Raw genomic sequence first — 16,837 nt, forward strand, 5'->3', positions numbered from 1 at the left:
ACGCATTCTAATGAAGGCAGAGGTAATCGATGAAAACCTCAATTAATCTCAAAAGATAATTAATGTAATAATGTTAGTGGAAGTGAGTTTTAACGTTCGTTAAAATAAATGAAAATAACCCTACGTGATTAGTTAAAAATTGATAATACCCTATGCGTCCTGCCTTTTGGGCCACCCTGTACACGTCGGTGTCGGGTTAATGAATTACTCACAAGAGAGACGTCAAAAGCCACACAACGAGCAGCGTGCTGCCGTTAACGTTCGCGTTTTATTTGACACCAAACATCCACTCATCGACGAAATGTGCTCACACGCTACATCGCAGATGCTACCTCCGAGCCATGAGCAGCCGTCAAACCCGTACCCCTCTATACTCGATGGTGTAGGTTGGTGATCCATTCCAGGATGATGCCGATGTTTCCATTGCGGGCCCAACGCCCCCACGCCCCGCCTGTGGGAGTTGACGTTGCAGGAAGTGTATGGGGTTACAAAACCTCAGATGTGAGTCATGACCCCAAGTGCATCAAAGGTCATCTGTCACAATTTCCCTTGCGTGGGTGCGTCTCTCTCTCTCTATGCCCTTAATGTCTCTTCTTCGAATCTCTTCCACTTGCGTCTCATCTTTCCCCGTGTCTCTCTCTCTCTCGCTCATCTCCCCTCGCGCCTTTCCTCTTGTCCCCTTCTCCTCGTCTGTCTCTCTCGTCGCATTTCCTTATCTCTCGCCTCGTGTCTCTCCCAGTGTCTGTCCTTCTGCCACGGTGGCTAGGAGATGTTAACTACCTCGCTTGGTGTACAGGTGGTCGTGGATTCCATCCTGATCCTGACGATTGCTGTACAGAGTGTTTCAAAAAGGTTGACCCAATTTCAAAGCAGTGTATTTCACGATGGCAACATGTTACAATTACGCAAAAAGTAACAAAGGGTTTAATGAGTTATTAAGTTTTAGTAACCATTTTATAAATGCTCTATGTGCCCTCCACCTGTTGTACGGACAACATCGAGACGATAGTTGAATTCGTCCCAAACGCCTCTCTTCTCACGTTTTCCTCTGAGGTGCGTGGTCGCCCTGTGCTATTCCCCTTACATAAACAGCAGCCTGCTTCCTCAAATTGTCGTCACCAACGACGAATGCCCTTTGACATTGGCGGATCAATGCCAAAACGGCGTTGAAACGCACGCTGCACCGCAATTACGGATTCAGTCTTGATGAACCGCAGAACGCAACACGCCCCTTGTGTTGCGGGGTCACCATCTTGCGAATGACTGAGGCGAGGGGCTGTTTGTGCGCCGGGAGAGGCATCGAGCGGTAATCATTTGAAACTCTATGCCCCGCCCTCTATATGCCCCGTCCTCTCTATGCCCCGCCCTCTCTATGCCCCGCCCTTTCAAGTGGTAAGCGTTTCATTCATGGGCGGTTCGTGGTTGCAGAGATATAGCGATTTCAAATCGGGTCCATCTCTTTTAAACCCCCTGTATATTTTAATTTGCATGTCTCTCTCCCCGTGATCGCGTGGATTTTTACCTGGGTCCTCCGGTTTTTCCCTCCACATTTAAAAAAACACACGTTTAGAGTCTTTGGTTACTTAAAATTTCCACATGATAAGCCACTTCGTTGGGTTATAATTTGTTATAGCCAGGTTGCTTCTGAAAAAGCTAAGTGGGCCTTACCTATTAAAATAAAAACATAAAAACAGTTTAGTTTAGTCTATCGCTCTTCTCGCACTACTCCCTCTGCAACTCTCCCTTTCAAGTGCGTCTGCACCATCTGCTCGCTCGTGTGTGCGTGGGGGGGGGGGGTCATTTCTCTCACTCGATGGTTTTCCTTTTCTCCCGTAACCCCGACCTCGTGCGGAGGTGTCACGTGATTTGACGTCAACGACATTTGCTCGTCCGTTTGAAGACAGTTGTTCATCCTCAGAAGAAAGAAGTTAAATACTTATCACTGTCATCTGGTAACCCCAACCACTCTCCACCATTGGTCCAGGAAAGGTTTCCCTGCTGCTGACCACACACCCACACATACTACAGACAAACGAAGAACAGTTTTACCACTGTGCCCAGCCTCTGTAGACCGTTGCAGAGGCATTTGACTGAGTGGAAAATGGAGCAGCTCTCAAAAACCAGTGCCCCATCTACAACTGAGAAAGCCACGACACAGAGCGAGAAGGAGTCAGGCCAGACCTCTTCATGGCAACGCTCGAAAACGTTTTCTGAAAGAGCCCCCAAAATGGACAAAGATGAGGGCATGGCTCAAGATGAACAGCAGCAAGAGAGGAGGAGCGCCGGGCAGGAAGGGGGAAGAGAAGGAATGACCGACCCAAGATGTCCGGGATGAGAGGGTGATGGTGGGAGGGGAGGGGAAGAGAGAAGGGAGAGAGCAGGCGGAATTGAACAGTGCGGAGGAGCGGCGACTGTTTTCACAGTGGGTGGGGAGAGTCACATGATTTACGGGAGGCTTGAGCTGATTTGGAAAGAGAAATCTGTCGGAGAGACAACTGGGAGACACAGCGGAGCGTGTGAGCCTGGGCCACTTACTGACGGTGTCCCGGGATCAACACAATTTCTATTGTGGCTACAGGGGTCTTGTGAAACAATTATTAACAATATACACACACACATAAAAAAACACTGCAGTGTTTACACGCTCAGCTCAATGTGTATATCATCAGCGCAGGAATACGATATAACCGTTGAATGGATGCGTCCTCTGCATGCAGAATATTTAAAACTGTGACTGAAACCAGGGATGGCTTTGTACAAATTTACCAACACAAGATTTGACAATGACCGGATTCCGTGCTCCATTGGACCGGGAAAAAATCCCTCTACCTACGACCCCCACGTGATTCGGTCATCACTCGTCGAGACGGCGTGCACCTGACGGATCACGTGACGCGCCAACTATGTCCCCTTTCCAAAATAAATCCAATCAATCAAATTTTCTCAACTGGAGGGGCACGAGCTTATTCGTGAACATTTCAGTAACACCCCGATTGACGTATCCCCATTTTACGTCGTATAGGAAATAGGTCCTCACTTTATGAATACCACTACCTGATTTGTGTCGCCTCAACCCCCACACTCATGTCGCTGACAGCATCATCGTCCGTCCTTTCTCGTTATCCATCGCCTCCCAGCCTTCGCCTCCACCACCGACTACCCCGTAAATCGCTTTGGCTGACGTCGTTTGGACATTCTTCGCCGCGGCTTTCAGGAACGCATCCCTGACGTAAACCGGGGTACTGCTGTATCAATAAAAATCTTAGAGACTGCAGGGGCAGCAACGGTGCCACGGGCATGACTGCAAAACGCTGCCAAATCATCACAAACGCTGCCCTGTGACAAATACGCGCATCCTCCATCAGGCCAACAGCCACAGGCCAAAGTGGCGGCCCACGGTTGATGTTTCTGTTCTGAGGCAGCGCGAATTAAGGGCGTGGGTGAGCTCTGATCTGTGACTAAACAAAGCTGGTAGAATCTTGTACGTATGTATGTAGAATTTATTTCGCACCCTACATAACCAACCGTACTAATCGGAGGTGCGGGGGAAGGACAACAAACTAAAAACAAAACGCAGCTATAAAGAAATTAGTTTGCAATCTAAGTTTAAAAGTGCAAAGCTCCAGTGGCATCCTGATAATATTGAAAGAGCGTTCCAGGTGGCCGCAGAAGCACATCTGAAAGCATGATGGTTTGCCAAAAGTCGCTGCGAGGATGACCAGCGTTCGAATTATGGTTTATGCTCCTTGACGAGATCAGCAAGGTATTATGGTTCATTTGTGGCAATAATTTTGTGTGTAATGAGCGCGACCTTATAACGTGTTCGTTCAGCAACTGAAAGCCAATGCAGCTTGGCGAGCACTGGACCGACATGTTCGGATCTCACAGCACCCGTCACGACACGTGCCAGCAGAGAATGTTGTACACGCAGCAGCTTGGTCATGTGTTTGTGCCAGACGTAGTGAGCTGTAATAATCGAGCCTTATCGATATTACGCTACACGCCACTGTGGCGGCTATGTCACGACTCAATAGTGGTCGAATGTGTCGTAGAGCCGTGATATCAAAACTGCAGGACCCGACGACATTTTGCACGTGGTGATCAAACGACATGTTCCGGTCGAGTATGGTGCCAAGGCTCTTTAGATGATCGCAAAACTGCCTCTCTGCAGCCGACGTGCAACAGGGCGTTTAGGCTTCCAGAGCTCATGCAGAGCTCGTCCAAGTGGCATTTTGGAAACGTGAGGACGACCGCAGCAGCAGTCAGCAGCAGTCAGCGAACGACAACATTCCTCTTCTTGGTTCTTTCGGTAAAGTCACGTAGAAGGGAGATAATAAAATAATAAAATAAAACATAATAAAATAATACAATTTTCACTACAACATTCCTATGCTTCTTCATCAGGTCCCGTCTGTCATCAGCGACGACGGGTCGGCAAGCCTCCTCCATCGCTGTCCGCTGTCTAACCAATCTCACGGCTTTGTCCATCGCCACACACCCTCTGCTCTCCACGCCTTCCTTCGCTCACTCTCAATCCTCGTGTTCTGCTGTGCATCACCGCGTTTGGCATCCGTTCTGCCAGGGCCATTCATGAGACGTGTCCCAACCACTGCAGTCTTCTGTCTTGGGTCTTTTGTCAGCTTAATATAATATAAGACATTGCAGTCGCATGGCGCCTGTCACGATGGCGACCTCACAAAGCGCCGCTCCAGCCCATGTGTCGCCAACTGCAGAAGGTTGAGAGTTATTCTCTGTGCAAAAGTCAGCAGTGGTTGAACTCGTCACAGGAATGTATAAATTCCTGCATTGGCTCAGTAAAGCTAAGGGAGGAGAGCGCCGCCCAGTGCTTGTCTCGACGGAGAGACACTTTGTGTTTACCGCGTGGATATTGGTTGGCAACTGCGCCTCTACCGACAATAGAAACTAACGTGAATAGCAATTGTCTATCATTCATAATTGTATTTGTGTATGGATGCAAGTTGACATTTTGCATATTTAGATGTATCCAAACAAACAATCACGCTTGGTGACGTGACCACGTGACCGCGGGCTTTGTGACTAACGAGGGCTGTCTGTGATTGGGCAAAATGGCTACTTCCTGCTAATCCACCATACCCTAAATGCCTTTAGTGGAGCAAACATACGTGTTACGTATGTACGTTACGTATGTGATGCATATGTTACCTACGTACACACATATCCTGGTCGGGAGTGGGACAGTGCAATACATCTACAAGCGCTTGTAGGTATGTATTTTACTTCTTTCACACCGTACGTTGCCAACCGTGCTAATCGGAGGTGGTCGCTGGATTGCTAGCATGGTTGTGAAATGGTTCGGTCACTGGACATGCAATCTATAGGTAGTATTTTGATTCCATCTCCTGGGCAAGTTTCGGAAACTCTCAAGCCTCCGTCCACCCAGCGGTATGAATAGGTAAATCACAGCGAGTTTATTGGCAGTTCGCGTGTGCTAGGATTAAGTGTGGGTACTCCCACCTCTCCAGCGTAGAAGAGCAGGCACAACATACCCTCTGGAGCTCCCTGTCGTGGAGGAGCTGGCTCCACCAACAGTGGCGAGATAGCAGGGCATTGAAGGGCTGCGCCTTCATCATTGTTTATATGTACATTACTCTGCGGGAAGTCAACTGGGAATTTGCAATTACCACAACTGGCTCTGGGTCGTACATGGGAATAAGCTCCGCCCCAAGCAGGCTTTGCAGGGAGTTTCAATCAACATCCATCCACCTTGGCTGTTCTCTCATTCTTTATCACGTGAATTTCACCATCTCTGAGGAACCACGACACTGGAAAATATCCCAGGGTTGTCTTATCGAGTCAGTTGAGGATATTTCCATACTCCTGGGCCTTGCGCAGGCTTTCCTTGCGTCTCCAGGCCCCGACAGCCGGGCCACGCGAGTCTGGGACAGTGCGCCAGCGCGCGGCCGTCGCTCCCGGCAGCTCCCGCACCTCTTCATCCTCCTCGTCGAATATCTCGCCGGGAGAGCTCGCCACGTCGCCGTACTCCTCGAAGAATGGCGCCCCCGCAACCGCTGCCATTGAGAAGGATGAGGACGAGGAGGAGGAGAAACCCTCGGCCTCCCGGCTCGACCGGCGCGCCAGAAAGGGCCTCGCCCGGCCCCGGCACGCCCGCCCGTTCCACCGCTCTCGCTGGGGCTCTGGCGGAGCGGCCCCATCCCACGAGGCGCCCGGGGTGCCATCCTCGGAGGCTTGGCGCAGGACGGCGTCGTGGGGCAGCTCGTGCCGCGAGCACAGCTCGGGCTCAGAGCACGCCTCGGCCCGCGGCGCCAGCCCCCGAAATGGCTCCCCATCGAGACGCTGGCCGGGGCGGAGCAGCACGCCATCCCCGGCGTGTCCGTGCCCCGGGCCAGGCGGCGAGGTGCGAGGGGACAGCAGTGGCGGCGGCAGCGGGGTCCCCATGGGAGTCGGCGTGCGGGGGGGCGACGCGACGGCGGCGGTGGCGATGGAAGAGGCGGCGTGGTGGTAGCCGGACGGAGTTAGCGAGCCCTCGTTCGAGGGGACCGGCCGCTCACTCGTCTCCGGAAACAGCTGGTGTCAGACGGAACAAGCGGAGAAAGAACGAAGTGCAGACAACAAATGGTGAATCCAGCAACGCAAGCGTGGGCATGTGGCGGTGCGGCTCTTGAGCCTTCCTTACCCTTGTTGGATGAATTCGTATTGCTTCCTCTGAGATTACCCTGCACCTCCGTAACCGGCGGAGTGTGAGGGCAATGTGTTCACGCCCGTGGGTGCGGGTGAGAAGCTGGGCAGCAGCGGCAGCTTCCCAGAGTCTGTGGCCGCTGCTGCCCCACCACTGCCTTGAGCAGGGTGACCGTGAGAGAGTCGTGAGTTCGATCGCGACGCGTTTGCTGCACCTGTGAGTCGGCCGCGCAGGCAAAGCGCCCAGAGCTGCACTGTAGCAGCTGCACAGCGAGACGGCAGTCTTCCCGGCAGCGTTTCTACAATGCACACAGAGGACCCATACACCCGGACATCCTGAGTGGGGGGGCAATTGCTGTATAACACACACAAGCAAAGACAAAGATGCCCCGTATAGCCTGAACAGGCAAGTGCAGTTTAGCAAGCACCTTTTAATGTCGTCACAGCGCACGAGGGGGTGGGCGACAAACACCACCGAGTGGCGATGTTTACACACTGCACCAGGTACTCATTTAAGGCTGAGTCGACCTTTGGGAGGCCCAGGACCGGTTCAACCATTCACGACTGTTATTGATCGTGAGCGGGAAGCAAATTTGGGTCGCCGGGTTCGTACTACAGTCCGCGAACTGCTGCACACACACGTAAGGTTAGGTCACTCGGGTCTAGCTTGCTTCGGAGACGTCCTTCACGAGATGCCCCCAAGTCTCTGTGCGAGTCCTGACGTGTGTTTGAAGTTTCGTAAAAAAATGTTGCTTCCGTAAGAAACTGACACTATGAGTGGTCATGATGTTATCCCTGCACCTTGCAATGTAGCCCCAATGCAGCGATATCACACGGCTTAACTAAAAATTCGTTTCCTGGTAAGCAAAACCTCAAAACAGCTCTAGGCACACACCTTAGGCGTGGATCTGTGAGGTAAGGGTTGATTGCTGCCCTGGCGTCTTCCTTATTGGCTTTTACTGCGATGATAAACATCAATGAGAAAACTGAGGCAGCTAGGGAGTAGATTCCACAAACCACGGCCTCAAAAAAAAGCAAAGACCTATTTGCACGATACATGAGATTCATTTGATGAACCAGCAACGGCCCATCGAACATGAAATGGGACGTTGTTGGGCCAACGTCAGTCCAACGGTCACAACCACGTGCTAATGGCGGCCCAACGTTGCATGTTTGCTGGGAGGCCAGCACCCGCGGAACGGACATTACGGCTCGGCTCACAACAAGCGACCACGACAAACGAGAACGAGCAAGTGTCCTCCGGCAGCCGAGGCGATGAACCCTGCCCAGGTGTCAAATGAAATAACGTAAGCGAACAAATACAAAAACAAGGCCTTCTCATGCAGGCTTCATCTGAGTGTGATGCACCGGTCCAAATTTGGCAAATTCGAAAAATGACACCGAACAAAATGACTCAATTGGGATTACACAGCAACATGGCGTCCCCCCTACTGGCAGCAGACAAAGCGCCCGCTCGCAGCTCAGGAGCTGAGCCACCTTGGGCCGCACGGGGACAGCTACCCTGTTCAAAGGTGCCGAGATGAGATGCGATGCAAGTCGCTTATCTCGCGTAGAGTGCTCCAAGATGCCCCGGCCTGAAGGAGGAGGGCACCGTCAGAATCGTAAATCAGTATCGTCGTTATCGCTACGGTGTGAGGCAGGGGGGGGGGACGGCAGGGTGGGGGTCGGGGGGAATGGGGCCCATACAGGCAAGGTGCTCACATTATCCTCGGCCAGTGTTGCAATCATTCGCTCAGCCTCGGCCAGCCGCCCCGTCAGCACCGACACGCGACTCAGAAGGGTGCCCCTCTCCTCGTCAAACTCCTTGACCTGCGGCGGCAGCACGCGGGGCGGCAGGCAGCGCAGCGACCAACAGGCGGGCAGTTGGTGAAACTCGGTTTCGTTCTGGGCATGACCTCCAGGGCATGCGTACAGAGTTTTGACATATTCAAACAGTGATCCGAGCGCTTCTCGGTGACATAGGTGTCAGCCACTCTCCATCTGTCCCTTGCGTATGGGATGTGGTGTTGCCTCCCCTCGCGTGTGTGGGTTTTCTCTGGGCGCTCCAGATTCCCTTCACACCTACAAATACTCATTAAGAGTGACTTAAAGCATCTTAATATAGAGTAAACCCTTGCTAATTCGGCACATATGGGGTTTTGGCCTTGCCGAATTATCCAATATTACAAATGATGTACAATTGGACTCCCCAGTACCACCTGCACCAATAAGAAAATACCCACATTTTTTTCCAGAAATCATTTTCCAAAAAAACTCATACCGGCACTGCAGGCAAATAAGGAGGATGTGGTAGGTTCCGTGAGGTAGGTGACAGAGTTTGTGGAGGGGGCTTAATGCACTTAGTATGCACTTACTGTACTGTATGTTCACTTCATCACTAAATTATAACTTAAACACGAAATTACAGTAGCTGTAATTTCATATTTTCCACTTAACAATTATTGTTTACTTAAAGACAATAGGTCTGCACTAACGCTAACCACGTTGCGCCACCACCAGACTGAGTTGTTGTTTTGATCGTGGCGCGCGGCGTCGCACCACGTGCTATGCCGAAATTGGACCATTCGGCACAGCAATTCGGATTATGGCGAATTACTAATATACAGTATATGCCGAAAGTGCAGCCGTGCTGAATTATTCCCAATTGCGAATTATCAAATACCGAAATAACGAGGTTTTACTGTATAGAGGACTGCAGAGCTTGGCCAATTGCTGGTAGCGCTGGCTCACCGCCTGGACTCTGCTGCCTTCCAGCTCGTGCCTGTGGTTCCTCGGCGATTGTGAGAGATGCAGTGTGCACGGACGCCGATGGAGCGATGCATACAAACGAAACTAGACCCAGTCGAAGCCACAATTCACTTGGTCCACAAAAGCATCTGAGACAGGCATCGAGCGAACACGTGTGTAATGTCACATTTCTGCCCGTGGAACTACGTAACTTCCCGTGATGATTGAGCGCAAGGCTCGCTGGGAAACCATCGTAAAGCAGGATCGTATCGTGGTCGTGTCTGATTGGTCCATCACCTGGGCTGTGCATGTGTTTGGAGGTTGTTGCACATTGAGTTGGCAAGGCCCTCCGGGCCTGCCTCTCCTGACCCTTCCCTTGTGTTCTGGTGGCTTCTGAACCTCGACCAGGCTACTGCATAACCTGCCGACATTTTATAACTTTTTTACCCTTTCCCATTCCGAGACGTCTGTAAGGTAGAGAGGGTGTGGGGTGTGGCTGCCCCGTTCACCTCTGAATCTCAGAAAGCACAAGTGGATCAGCATTAATTTTATTTAGAGGCGTAGTGTCGTTTTTAAGGACATTGTTTCTCACCGCAGCGAACTGCGGTGAGAGTAGTGCCACACACCCTCCTGCATGGCCTCATAGGAGCCTCGGTACACGTACGTGTACAAGTGTACGTGAACAAGTGTACACAGGTACGTCATCGGAATGGGAAAGGGTTAACTTGTATATTATTGTGGCCTATATTTACTCCATCTAAACCAGGGGTCGGCAACATGGAGCTCCGGAGCTGCATTCAGCTTTTTAAGACCGCTTCGTAACATTACTTATTAAGGGCCACAATTCCGTATTCACCACATGCCGGAGTCACGGTCCAAATTTACTAAATTCAAAAATTACACGTTGGCTCAACTATGGCATATGGTTGGGGTTGGAGCCCAAGGGCTGGGGTTGGCAGAATGTTGCATGTTTACTGGATCCTACCCCTTTCCTGATGTTCTCTCTTCCCATCGCTCTTTCATCACTCCTCCTCATCCCACTTCTGCCCCGTGCCATCGCCTCTGGGGTGCCACAGTGCCGAGAAGTTAACTACCTCGCCGGGGATGCAGGTCGTGGGTTTGATCCCAACTCCGACGCCTCTATATTTGGAATTTGCATGTCTCTCTACCCACGGTTGCGTGGATTTTTCTCTGGCTCCTCCGGTTTTTCGCTCCACATTTAATATCAATATCACGCGTTTAGAGTATTTGGCACCGAAAAAAAAAATCCCACGTGGTAAGCCACTTCATTGAGCTAACATTTGTGCTTCTGAAAAAGAGCTACGTAGCTCAGTGTGCCTTGCCTGGTAAAATTAAAGTAAGAGATAATAAATAAATAAGTATCTGTCCCAACATTGCCACGTGTGCACCGCCGCGACTTACCGTGCGGCAGATCTTCTCCTCCAGGTCGCACTTCACTCTGCCGATGGCGTCAAACCCGTTCTGGAGCCTGCAAGATCCAGACAACGTGGCGGCGCGTGTGTCAGTGACCCGAACGCGATAGGCGATGTTCGGCAATGGTGACGCGGTGGCCACTGCCGCTAACACCACTTGCCTTGACAGCCTGCTAAACGCTATACGGAGAATAAATTGTCTTGGTGAGCCCATGCCATCTACGGTCAACAAAAAAGAGGGTTGGCAGCCATTGCTTGCCGGGTTTTGTTCGCAGAGATCACCATCCCACTCACCATGCCAGAATCAACAGCCATGTCGCAAACATGCATTCGAGTGGTTAATTTAACACTTCGTTACTTTCGTGCACGTTTTAATTTTTTTAACAGATATCAAACTTCCCCGCACCTCCGATTAGTACGGTTGGCTATGTACGGTTGCAAAAGAAGTTCAACGTACATACATACAAACGTTGTACCCATGGCTACACCCCCTGGGAAGGGGAGCAGAGTCAAGTATCTAATTCATGGATAAAAAGATAAAGGAACTGGAGATAAAGAATGGGAGATAGAAGGAAAAGGATGGAATAGGAATCGAGAAACGGGAGGTGGTGAGGCGTTACCTCGCCTGGTATACAGGAGGTCATGGGTTCGATCCCGATCGCGATCCTGACGCCTGTATATTTTGGGTTTGCATGTCTCTCTCCCTGTGGTCGTGTGGATTTTTCTCTGGGTCCTCTGGTTTTTCCCTCCTCATTTAGAAACAATATCACGCGTTTAGAGTATTTAGCTGCTATAAACCTCCACATGGTAAGTCACTTCGTTGAACTATCATTTGTGGCCAGGTCACTTCTGAAAAGAGCTATGCAGCTCAGTGGAATTTACCTGGTGAAATAAATTGGTTTTATTTTATTGGAAGGCCAAGGGTTCGAATCCCACGTGGTGATTGACACATATGTACAATCATCCCCCTGGGATCAGTAAAATGGGTTCCCATTGGAGACGAGGGCCGCTGATGCTCATTCAAACACGGGATACATTTCTCAATACATTTGCTCCAAGGTCCATTGCCGTTTTGCAAAGAAGCTGTGCTCAACAGTGCACACAGAGCCAGCAAGAAACAAGCAACCACGTGCCTGTAGATATAAATAATAAATAAAGTTCAAGTTAAAAGTGGACCCTGACCTGCCGTGACCTGGCCATGGGGCATCTTTCAGTGTCAAGCCACTGGCGCCCCCTGCGCTCTTCATAGAAACTCAGTGCGCAGCCAGGCGCGGCGACACGCGCATCCAACTCCATGCCCTGAAGACTTGGGTTGATGGATCGTGCGCGGGTTTGTTAAACTCCGAAACCCACTGGATGCACGGTGGGCATGAGATAGCGGTGTGGCGAGTGGGCCCGCGATGCCTGTATGCTTGGGTTTTCTCCGGTTACCCTAATTTCCTCCCGCTTGCAATGCACCGCCTTACAGAGTGCACTGCATGCGAGGGTCGCCGACAGATATGAGCACCGGTCCTGCACATGCCAATGCAGCAGTGAGGCTTCCCTGGACTATTAAAAACGCTTTGGTATGTCCTCTAAATATAACAACAGCACGCGATGTTTATAACAGCGTTCTGAGTGCACGTATAATGACCCAAATTCCCGCATGACAACGTTCTACACACGTGTGACGACTGCATCCATCTTACACCAATGCCCCATGCCATCTCACCAAGTAATTTAAGGGTGCATTCAAACTACCAGACATCTCGTCCGCACTATGGCAGCTGTGTGGGCTTGGACGGTCGCGTGCTAAGGGGCTGGTTTACATCTCAAAATAGGGCTGGCGACGCCAGATTGTCATCGCCGGAAAACGTCGGTGAAGACGAGCGGTGCAAAGTCGACGAAAGTGTGGAAAAAGGGCAGCAGAGGGAGAGTCACGCAGTGCCCGGCTGAGCTGCAGGAATTTCCACGATCTGCGCTGCTGCTGCTGTCACTGTCACTGCAGTGGCAGCATGTTATGAAACACAGCGGTGCAAAAAGGCATACTTGAAATAGTGCCGTTTCCGTTCCGTGTTGGTTCTCCGCGTGATGTTTACAGCCGGCGTGGCTTTGAGCTTGTCACCTAATTCCTCTGAGGCGCACGGAACGTTCTTTTTTTTACGCTTACGCCGAGGTGAGGCGAGGTTTGCGAAGGCCTCGTGACAGAGGGAAAATGACCCCCGTTCACCCGAATTCACCCCTGCCTTTTTTCACAAGCTCCGCACGGCAGGGAGGGAGTGGACCGAGCGAACGCTACCCTTATGGCGCTTGCGGGGAGGGGGGGGGTCACAGTCAGGGTTAAGGGCCATAAAACAGCACCGGCCTCCTTCATCTGCACCCAACAGGGGGTGTTTGTCGAAGGCAGGGACAGAGGGTCACCTAAGGATATCCCTGACAGGTGTGGCTCAATGTGTGTGGGTGTTGCGGTGAGCAGGGGCAGGTGGCCTCATCGGAGACCGAGGGGAGTCACAAAAACGCCTTGTTCGCTGGTAACCAGAAAGCGAGCGAGGTCACGGACCCAACAGCAAAGAATTTCGTTTGTTGAGCTTAGCGTTTATTCGCCGGCCTTTGGACGACAACCCTCACAGATGAACCCATTCATTAATTGGAGATTTCACTTGAGGGAAGCACCAACAAAAACTCTCGTGAATTTGAAAGGCAGCATGGATTTGGCAATGGGAAAGTTGCCATTCTGCTTGTGAAATAAAGACTATCGCTGATTTGGCGTGTAAACAACGATTCCTGGCTCCCTGGTCGTTCCGGGGGGAGTTGCTCCGTGAGATAACATGCAGCTGGGGTCAAGGGACACATACTTTGGATGTGAGAGGCCTTCAGCCTGGCAGAGGATTAGTATTTATGTGGGTTCACGTTGAGGTTGCGCATCAGTGTAGATGCTGTGGGTCAGCGTTGATGCTGTGAGTCAGTGTTGAGGCTGTGTGTCAGTGTTGAGGTTGCATATCAGTGTTGAGGCTGTGTGTCAGTGTTGAGGCTGTGTGTCAGTGTTGAGGCTGTGGGTCAGTGTTGAGGCTGTGGGTCAGTGTTGAGGTTGCACATCAGTGTTGAGGCTGTGGGTCAGTGTTGAGGCTGTGTGTCAGCGTTGATGCTGTGAGTCAGTGTTGAGGCTGTGTGTCAGTGTTGAGGCTGTGGGTCAGTGTTGAGGCTGTGGGTCAGTGTTGAGGCCGTGGGTCAGTGTTGAGACTGTCAGTGTCTGTGTGTCAGTGTTGAGACTGTGGGTCAGTGTTGAGGCTGTGTGTCAGTGTTGAGGCTGTGTGTCAGTGTTGAGGCTTTGGGTCAGTGTTGAGGTTGTGTGTCAGTGTTGTGTCTGTGGGTTAGTGTTGTGTCTGTGTGTCAGTGTTGAAACTGTGTGTCAGTGATGAGACTGTGTGTCAGTGTTGAGTCTATGGATTTAGTGTTGTGTCTGTGTGTCAGTGTTGAGGCTGTGTGTCAGTGTTGTGTCTGTGTGTCAGTGTTGAGGCAGTCGGTCAGTGTTGAGGCTGTGTGTCAGTGTTGAGGCAGTGGGTCAGTGTTGAGGCAGTGGGTCAGTGTTGAGGCTGTGTGTCAGTGTTGAGGCTATGTGTCAGTGTTCAGGCTGTGTGTCAGTGTTGAGGTTATGTGTCAGTGTTGAGGCTGTGTGTCAGTGTTGAGACTGTGTGTCAGTGTTGAGGCTGTGGGTTAGTGTTGAGGTTGTGTGTCAGTGTTGAGACTGTGGGTCAGTGTTGAGGCTGTGGGTTAGTGTTGAGGCTGTGTGTCAGTGTTCAGGCTGTGGGTCAGTGTTCAGGCTGTGTGTCAGTGTTGAGGGTGTGGGTCAGTGTTGAGGCTGTGGGTCAGTGTTCAGGCTGTGGGTCAGTGTTGAGTCTGTGTGTCAGTGTTGAGACTGTGGGTCAGTGTTGAGGCTGTGGGTCAGTGTAGAGGCTGTGGGTCAGTGTTGAGACTGTGGGTCAGTGTAGAGGCAGTGTGTCAGTGTAGAGGCTGTGTTTCAGTGTAGAGGCTGTGGGTCAGTGTAGAGGCTGTGTGTCAGTGTTGAGGCTGTGGGTCAGTGTTGAGACTGTGGGTCAGTGTTGAGGCTGTGGGTCAGTGTAGAGGCTGTGTGTCAGTGTAGAGGCTGTGGGTCAGTGTAGAGGCTGTGTGTCAGTGTTGAGGCTGTGGGTCAGTGTTGAGACTGTGGGTCAGTGTTGAGGCTGTGGGTCAGTGTAGAGGCTGTGGGTCAGTGTAGAGGCTGTGGGTCAGTGTAGAGGCAGCGGGTCAGTGTTGAGGCTGTGTGTCAGTGTAGAGGCTGTGTGTCAGTGTTGAGGCTGTGGGTCAGTGTTGAGACTGTGGGTCAGTGTAGAGGCTGTGTGTCAGTGTAGAGGCTGTGGGTCAGTGTAGAGGCTGTGGGTCAGTGTAGAGGCAGTGGGTCAGTGTTGAGGCTGTGTGTCAGTGTATAGGTTGTGTGTCAGTGTTGAGGCTGTGTGTTAGTGTTGAGGCTGTCTGTCAGTGTAGAGGCTGTGGGTCAGTGTAGAGGCAGTGGGTCAGTGTTGAGGCTGTGGGTCAGTGTTGAGGCTGTGGGTCAGTGTAGAGGCAGTGTGTCAGTGTTGAGACTGTGTGTCAGTGTTGAGGCTGTGGGTCAGTGTAGAGGCTGTGGGTTAGTGTAGAGGCTGTGGGTCAGTGTAGAGGCAGTGGGTCAGTGTTGAGGCTGTGTGTCAGTGTAGAGGCTGTGTGTCAGTGTTGAGGCTGTGGGTCAGTGTTGAGACTGTGGGTCAGTGTAGAGGCTGTGTGTCAGTGTAGAGGCTGTGGGTCAGTGTAGAGGCTGTGGGTCAGTGTAGAGGCAGTGGGTCAGTGTTGAGGCTGTGTGTCAGTGTAGAGGTTGTGTATCAGTGTTGAGGCTGTGTGTTAGTGTTGAGGCTGTGTGTCAGTGTAGAGGCTGTGGGTCAGTGTAGAGGCAGTGGGTCAGTGTTGAGGCTGTGGGTCAGTGTTGAGGCTGTGGGTCAGTGTAGAGGCTGTGTGTCAGTGTAGAGGCTGTGGGTCAGTGTAGAGGCAGTGGGTCAGTGTTGAGGCTGTGCGTCAGTGTAGAGGTTGTGTATCAGTGTTGAGGCTGTGTGTCAGTGTTGAGGCTGTGTGTCAGTGTTGAGGCTGTGGGTCAGTATAGAGGCAGTGTGTCAGTGTTGAGGCCGTGGGTTAGTGCAAAAGTCGTGGATCAGGGTAGAGCCTGTGGATCAGTATCAAGGTTGTCCAGGTTGCGGGTCAGTGTTGTGGCCATGCAGCTGTGTGGGGCAGTTTTAAAATGCAAACAAGCAATGGTGGTGCCTGGTGACCCTGATGTCCACTCAGATGCTCCCATATCTACAGTTTAACACGCAGTCGGCTTTCGCGAACAATATCATCCATAATAGAGGGTTTTTTTGGGTTATATCGCGTAAATATATAAATGTGTCATTAAAACCCGCCACCACCCTACACAGCCAACTAGTAAGGGTTGTCACGTAAACAGAACAAGCCAATTCGTCACTAGTACAGCACACCGGTGTGTTGGAGAGCCAAGCCACAACATTTACAATCTGAGTACAACATAAGTATCTACACATGACACTTCGAATGTACGAATGTAATGCAATACATGCTCATGGGATATCTACTAATGTAATACATACTTATGGGATTTGAAGCTTTCGTGACTGCAGGAATCAATACTCTTTGGTTCTTTCAGTAAAGTCACGTAGGTATAAAATAAAATTAAAATTAAATATATCACGGCGTTTCGATCGCAACACAAGTGGTCGTCCTCAGGTGGAAAAAATTTCATCCAGCAGTGGGACTGCTGAGCCTTGTTGTAGCTGCTCTCTCGCTGGTGAGAACAACAACAACAACTGCTCTCTCGCTGGTGAGAACAACAACAACAACTGCTCTCTCGCTGGTGAGAACAACAACAACAACTGCTCTCTCGCTGGTGAGAACAACAACAACAACTGCTCTCTCGCTGG

The 16,837-nt window shown here is 51.2% G+C and overlaps 1 protein-coding gene across 1 annotated transcript in view; it reads right to left on the reverse strand.

Moving 5' to 3' along the window:
• Positions 1 to 249: 249 nt before the first annotated feature.
• Positions 250 to 16,837, reverse strand: part of LOC144723748 (uncharacterized) — a 28,863-nt gene continuing 12,275 nt past the window's right edge. Inside the window, exons 4-7 of the mRNA XM_078602680.1 lie at positions 10,849 to 10,915; positions 8,401 to 8,508; positions 6,894 to 6,977; positions 250 to 6,567 (exon numbers count right to left, since the gene is read on the reverse strand). Coding sequence (XP_078458806.1) covers positions 5,836 to 6,567; positions 6,894 to 6,977; positions 8,401 to 8,508; positions 10,849 to 10,915 — 991 coding nt within the window. The 3' untranslated portion in view covers positions 250 to 5,835. The remainder of the gene's footprint in view (positions 6,568 to 6,893; positions 6,978 to 8,400; positions 8,509 to 10,848; positions 10,916 to 16,837) is intronic.

The sequence above is a fragment of the Lampetra planeri genome, chromosome 18 (genome assembly GCF_965212315.1).
Source record: "Lampetra planeri chromosome 18, kcLamPlan1.2.h2, whole genome shotgun sequence".
In the NCBI taxonomy this organism is placed as follows: Eukaryota; Metazoa; Chordata; class Hyperoartia; order Petromyzontiformes; family Petromyzontidae; genus Lampetra; species Lampetra planeri.